This window comes from Lucilia sericata, unplaced genomic scaffold, assembly GCF_015586225.1.
Source record: "Lucilia sericata isolate MDLA Ls3-8-SP2 unplaced genomic scaffold, ASM1558622v1 Contig001144F_arrow, whole genome shotgun sequence".
Classification (NCBI taxonomy): domain Eukaryota; kingdom Metazoa; phylum Arthropoda; class Insecta; order Diptera; family Calliphoridae; genus Lucilia; species Lucilia sericata.
In genome coordinates this window covers 102,501-109,396 of record NW_023995115.1, presented here as the reverse complement: position 1 = coordinate 109,396, position 6,896 = coordinate 102,501, and the positions used below count along the sequence as shown (strand labels likewise).

At 32.0% G+C, this 6,896-nt stretch overlaps 2 protein-coding genes across 2 annotated transcripts in view; one reads left to right on the top strand and one right to left on the bottom strand.

Annotated features, from left to right (window-relative positions):
- The first annotated feature begins 406 nt into the window (after window positions 1-406).
- LOC119610249 (cyclin-Q) lies at window positions 407-2,856 on the top strand. Its single transcript, XM_037965383.1, has 6 exons — window positions 407-586; window positions 839-1,049; window positions 1,143-1,287; window positions 1,425-1,643; window positions 2,388-2,621; window positions 2,682-2,856. The coding sequence occupies exons 2-6, from the start codon at window positions 967-969 to the stop codon at window positions 2,775-2,777; spliced, it is 777 nt and encodes a 258-aa protein (XP_037821311.1). The 5' UTR covers window positions 407-586; window positions 839-966; the 3' UTR covers window positions 2,778-2,856.
- Window positions 2,857-3,101: 245 nt separating this feature from the next.
- Window positions 3,102-6,896, bottom strand: part of LOC119610248 (U2 snRNP-associated SURP motif-containing protein) — a 4,839-nt gene continuing 1,044 nt past the window's right edge. The window contains exons 5-13 of the mRNA XM_037965382.1: window positions 6,597-6,896; window positions 6,489-6,532; window positions 6,105-6,437; window positions 4,886-5,128; window positions 4,635-4,818; window positions 4,325-4,577; window positions 3,862-4,256; window positions 3,436-3,800; window positions 3,102-3,364 (exon numbers count right to left, since the gene is read on the bottom strand). The exon at window positions 6,597-6,896 is cut by the window's right edge and continues 90 nt beyond it. Coding sequence (XP_037821310.1) covers window positions 3,256-3,364; window positions 3,436-3,800; window positions 3,862-4,256; window positions 4,325-4,577; window positions 4,635-4,818; window positions 4,886-5,128; window positions 6,105-6,437; window positions 6,489-6,532; window positions 6,597-6,896 — 2,226 coding nt within the window. The 3' untranslated portion in view covers window positions 3,102-3,255. The remainder of the gene's footprint in view (window positions 3,365-3,435; window positions 3,801-3,861; window positions 4,257-4,324; window positions 4,578-4,634; window positions 4,819-4,885; window positions 5,129-6,104; window positions 6,438-6,488; window positions 6,533-6,596) is intronic.

Sequence of the window (6,896 nt, the reverse complement as noted above, 5' to 3'; positions counted from 1 at the left end):
ATTTTTTTAACAGTAAACATGTTATTGTTGTTGTTGTTGGTATTGTTATGTTTTTTCCTTTTTGTATGCAGTTGCAAATACAACTCTTCCTTTATTTGGTGTTTATAACAACATCCTGTTTGAAATGTTGCCAGATTATTCAAATAATTAAAAATAACGTTAATCTTCCTTATAATAAATTTAATTTAAAACACAATTTTAAATTAAATTTTGTTGAAATAAAATATTCCTTAATAAGTTTAGAGTTGTTATTATATTTTCTGTGTAGCCTGCTTTTACAAATTTACAGTTATTTCTTGATTTTCAAAAATATGTATCGCTAATAACCCACCACTATGCTACCTCTAATATGGCAACTCTTTATATTAAACAAGAATATCAACCCTGTTATTAGACAATAAAAAGAAGAAGACAAATAAGAACCGGTATATAAACAAAACAACCCTGTATCGATGTTTCAATACATCTCGTGCATTTGTTTAGTTTACTTGCATTCGAGAAAATATACAAGTTTTTTTTATTATTAATAACACACACAAACAAATTTCTCCTCCCAATAAAATATTGAAAATTTATTAAATAAAATGTAAGTCAAACTAGTTTTCTTTTACACACAAAGTAGAATGTAAATTGAATGACTTAATTTATGTTAAAAGAAATGCTGAAATTAAAAAAGGTTTCAGTAAAAATATAAAAGTGTTTCCATAAGTTGATTGACCTGATTTTTTAGTATATATATTAATTAGGGGGTCACTAAAATATATGTGTATGCCTAAGTATCTACTATAATAAATATTCAATTAACAAAGAAAATTTCACTTTCAATTCTTTGCCTCAGACTTAGCTTCTTGAAAATTCAAAGCAAAACCTCCACGTGTAAGGAAGTTTGACTTCTTTTCAACACCTACAACTGAAATAAATATTCCAGCTACAAACAATCAAACCATCGACACAACTACTACAAATATGAAGAACATTGTGGATGTATTGTCTTTGCAAAATCGTGCCCAAGAGAGTAAATTACAAAAAGTCAAACCCACCGACTACAGGTAATTAATTTCTCTTTCATAGATTCAATATTTGTTAATAATTCAATATTTAGTTAATTATTAATTTTACTTTTATGTTTTTTTAATGTATAGAAAAATTGACAAACCTGGCGTAGTGGCTCGTTTCTTGTTTGAATGTGCCATTAAGTTACAAATAAAACCTTTGACATCAGCCAGTGCTGCTATAATTTATCATCGATTCTTTAGAGAAGTCGATACCACTGATTATGATGAATATGTAAGTAAATTTGAAGAGCAATTCTAATTGCAAACAATTCCACACCATATGGAAGAACATCGATTTTTCTACGCTCCATATGGTACAATTTATTAATACAATTATGTATTTGAATTTTTCCTCCAAAATCATTGTAGTTAATTGCTGCTTCATCCCTTTATTTGGCTGGAAAAATCAAAGATGATCCTGTTAAAATTCGTGATGTTATAAATGTAGCTCACAGTACTCTTAATCGTGGAGCTTCGCCATTAGAGCTGGGCGATGAATATTGGTCAATGCGTGATGCTATTGTTCAGGCGGAATTACTAATAGCTCGCACATTGAAATTTGATTTGAATATTGAACATCCACATAAGGTAAATTGATGGCTGAATGTTTATCGATTATTATAGAAAGTTAATGAAAGTTTTCTCTTGTAATGTTATCGATTAATGTTCTGTATATAGAGAAAACTTATCGCTCATTTTATATAGATAAAAGATATCGAACATTTTCTCTATTTAAAGAAGATTTATCGAAAATGTTCATTTATATTTGATATTTATTTATAGTCGTCAAAATTTTTATCCTTGGAGAAAAGTTATCGATAAAATATCGATATTTTTCTATATATTAAGAAAATAAAGTATAATTATTGATACTTTTTGTCTTTATAGAGAAAACTTATCGATAATTAAAAAAAAAATTCTCCAAATATAGAAAATTTATCGATAATTGTCTCTAAATAGAAAAGTTGTTGATAATTATCAATATTTTTTCTCTAAATATAGAAAATCTGTCCAAAATTATTAAAAATTTTCTTTGTATAACGAATAATGTCCTAACTTTCGACATTTTTCTCAAAAAAAGAAAAGTTATCGATAATTTCCAATATTTTCTATAAATAAAGAAAAGTTATCGATAACTATTGATATAATTCTCTATAGAGGAAAGTTATAGTTAATTTTCTATAGAAAAAGTTATCAATAATTAACAAAATGTTTCTCTATAGTGATAAAAACGATCTTTTCGACTACGGAGAAAGAGTTATCGAAAATTGTCTATATGTATATACAAGTTATCGAGAGATGTTGAAAATTTGTTTTCTAATTTTTTTGCAGTTCTTACTCTACTATATGAAAACATTACAAGACTGGTTGGGTAGCAATGTCTGGTCATCAGTGCCCATAGCTAAAACAGCAGCATCATTTCTACAAGATTTTCATCATTCAAACAAAATTCTTAATCACAAACCAACACACATTGCCATTTGCTGTCTATCGTTAGCCCTACAAACATACGGTGTACAAGTACCACTAACCGATGAATCAGATGATGCCTCTATGTGGTATACAGTAAGTTTGGAAGCATAAAAACATTAATATTTTAAATAACATTGCATATTTTCCTTGCAGCCATTTGTTTCGGACATAAGCAAGGATAAACACTGGGAAATAATTGAAGACATTATTGAGGTCTATAAACAGGAAACCGAAATCAATACAATTTAATTGTTTTAACAAAACTTTAAAAAAACAATACTTGTTATTTAAACAAGTTTCTTCGAATGCAGTTGATGTGATATGTGGTGAAAAAAAACTAATGGCGAATTATTTAAAGGAAACCTGGTAAAATTATGAGTTAAAACCGCGCAAACTAATTTCTTTTTAAATACACATAGTTATATAAACACACTGTTACATTTGTTTTCCCTTTCCTGCTATATAATTTAAGAGTATTATTTGAAATTGTACAACAAAAGAATTTTTTTAACAGGATCGTCTTATTTATAATTTTTTATATAAAACTACAAAAACACAAATTTTTAAGTTATCTTTTTTTTTTAATTTTTTGTATCGATTTTATTCTTGAATAAATTTTGAAAAATAAAACACACAATTTGTGTTTTAACTTAAATTCTAGTACATACTCCATAATTGTTGATAATTAGCTTTTGAATAAGTCTCCGGGATAAACTATTGTGGAAATTTAATGCTTATGTTTGTGTTTATGTTTTTCACTGCGTCCGCTACCACTAGAATATGAATCACGTTCCAAATCACGCTTAGATGAACGAGAATAACCGCTGGAGGGTGATCTAATAAGAAAGAAAAAATGTACTATTCATGTTTTCTGGGGGGGGGAAAGAAGCTTAAGAATAAAACCAACCTTTTCGATCTTGAGGAAGAAGAATGTGGACTATCGTAACGCGTGGATTTGGATACATAGGGTGTTCTCTCTAGCGGATGGGGTGGAGAAGAAGAAAGGCTACGCGAACGATGACGCTTGCTGTATTTAGTACTGTCACGACTGCTTGAAGTGGGCGAACGCTCACGACGACTGCTGCTACTTTTATAGGGTGATACGGAACGTTTACGTGCTGTACGTGCCGGACTGGAACGTGCACTGCTACTGAAATGTTGACTGGGCGATGGAGAACGTTTGCGATGGCGTATTTTTTTAGGACTGTCAGGGCTAGATTCCTTATTGTGCATATAACTTAAGGGTGAATCCATGGCTTCGGTTAAACAATCCTAGGGACAAGAAAACAACATTTTTTTGTGGCTTATTTAAGTTGTCTCCTACGATACTTACCTTTTTCATTAAACGTTTGCGATAATGCTCCACTTGTTCGGCTACCGTTAAGCCCGTTTTAACTTCTATATCACCTGCTTCTAAAGCATCTTGATATTGCATTGTTTTTACCTCAATTTCACGTAATTTTTTACGTTTTATTTCATCAAAACTAAGATTATTTTCATTATCATCATCATCATCGCTAGAATTAGCATAAAACTTAGGAGCTTCAGGTGCATCTAAAGTATCCCATTTGCTAGTGGTAACAGCTTGAGCTTCTACTTGTTCTGGATCAATAGTTTCCCATTTTGAGGGTATAAATGCCCGTGGTTTGGTGGATTGTTTGCTACCGCCCATATCACCAGTATCGTTTAAGTCTTTTTCCAAAGGCACACCATCGATATCATCATCCACTAAAAATAAAATTTGTTTAAATATTTTGTAAAATATTATAAAAATTTTCAAAAAAAAAACGTCGTACATGGAACACCATCTATATCATCGTTATAATCAGCATCACAACTAACATCTTGACTACGACGTGGTGTAGATTTTTTGGTATCCGGTAGACCACGCATAAGTACACCCTTTAATAAAGCAGCGCCATCCAAGGGTACACCATCTAAATCCTCATCATCCTTTTCATCACCAGACATAGGGGCACCATCTATGTCCTCTTCTTCCTCCATCTCTTTGACTTCTTCCTGAGGCGGTGGTGTAGCTGGAGTCTGATTCTATAGAATATAATTTTCTTTTATATTGGAATCTTCTATAACCTACCGCCTATTTACCTGTTTTCCCAAAAATATCGAACGCAATTGTGCCAAAAACTCTTTCGAATATACAGCCCAATCATCCCAGGCTTTTAAAACGTTTAATACACGAGTTTTGAAACCCTCCGCTTTAAGGCGACTTTCAATATTATTAAAGAATGTGTGTAAATTTTCAAAAATTTCCAGCAGATGTTTTTCAATTCTACAAACAAACACGATAAAATATTAAAAATCTTCATCTCCTGTCAAGTATTATTAAGTGTACTCACGCTTTTCTATAAAAGGACACATTTGATACTTTAACAGTACAGTTGTTTAGTATATCTGATATCAGATATAAGCGTGCAATTTTCCGGGAAGGCAATGTTGCAGGATTGGCCAAAGATTCAGCAATACATTCGCAGATTTCATCGGCAGCATCGGCGTGTTCAATGCAAAAGATCATGGCATCACCAATTTTAGTACGTTCGGGCGTTAGATAATGTATAAGATCTTCCAAACGATCGCGTTGACTGCGGTGGAGATAAAATAGAATTAGCGAATTTTTATACAGAGTAAACTGATCTAAAGTTGATCTAGAACTGAACTAGAACTGAACTAGAACTGAACTAGTACTGAACTAGAGCTGAACTAGAACTGAACTAGAACTGAATTAGAACTTAACTAGAATTGAACTAGAACTGAACTAGAACTGAACAAGAACTGAACTAGAACTGAACTAGAACTGAACTAGAACTGAACTAGAACTGAACTAGAACTGAACTGGAACTGAACTAGAACTGAACTAGATCTGAACTAAAACTGAACTAGAACTGAACTAGATCTGAACTAGAACTGAACTAGAACTGAACTAGAACTGAACTAGAACTGAACTAGAACTGAACTAGAACTGAACTAGAACTGAACTAGAACTGAACTAGAACTGAACTAGAACTGAACTAGAACTGAACTGAACTGAACTAGAACTGAACTAGAACCGAACTAGAACTGAAATAGAACTGAACTAGAATTGAACTAGAACTGAACCAGAACTGAACCAGAACTAAACTAGAACGGAACTAGAACTGAACTAGAACTGAACTAGAACTGAACTAGAACTGAACTAGAACTGAACTAGAACTGAACTAGAACTGAACTAGAACTGAACTAGAACTGAACTAGAACTGAACTAGAACTGAACTAGAACTGAACTAGAACTGAACCAGAACTGAACTAGAACTGAACTAGAACCGAACTAGAACTGAAAAAAATTTAACGAAAAATTTTCTTTTCAGAAAAAATTCGACGAAAAATAATAAAATAACGAAAATTGGCTCAATATAAAAAAAAAATCTTTATAGAAAAATTTCGACGAAAAATTTATTCCATAAGAAAATTTTGAGGAAAAATTTCTTTTGTAAGAAAATTTCTACAGAACATTTCGACTAAAATTTGTCTTGATAGAAAAATTCTTTAACTACCTACTTTTATGGAAAACTTCATACTTACGCAGTTGACAATGCTCCTTTATGAGACTCTGGTGCATCTGGATCTATAACCAAATCATCTGACATTCCCTGAGTATAAAAGTTTGCCACCGGAGGTTTCCAAATGGGACCATCTTTAAACATGCGAAATTCTTTTTCACTCCATTCGTTGGGCGTATCGCCCTGTAGCAAAGAAAATAATTTCCATCGATAGTAAATATGAGCCGGACTCTCATTGTCAAATAGAAATGAAAAGAGGGGATTTTCAATTTCACGACTCATTATTAAAGCCTCAAACATGGGGCCTTCACGTATAACAAACTCTATCATGCGATGTATAATATGTAAAACAGATCTAGAAGAAAAGCATTAAAGTAACAATATAAAGAATAAAGAATGCACTTACTTCTCTGTTGGTATAATAACTTTAACCACACACTTCTTTAAAACCTTTAAAGAATAAATTGTTAATGTTAGAATGAATTTATAACACAATTTTGTACTCTTCTTTTACCTTTTCCATATTTTCTTTCTCTTCCTCTGTTGTATACTCTTTATAGTTCTTTTTGGGAACATTGGGCAATTCAGTGGGCGGTGGTTGAGCATTAAATGGTAAACCAGAGGGTGGTGGTGGCATAGTTAGTTCCAATAGTGGTGGTGGTATAAAGATGGGCTGATTGAGTATTGGTACCGCTTTGCCCCAACCCAAACGCATAACGTAACCCATTATAAAACGACCATTCAGAGTTTTTAAAGCTCTCTCAGCATCTTTGCGACTCATATAGGCCACAAAGCCACAATTACGTTCTCTCAT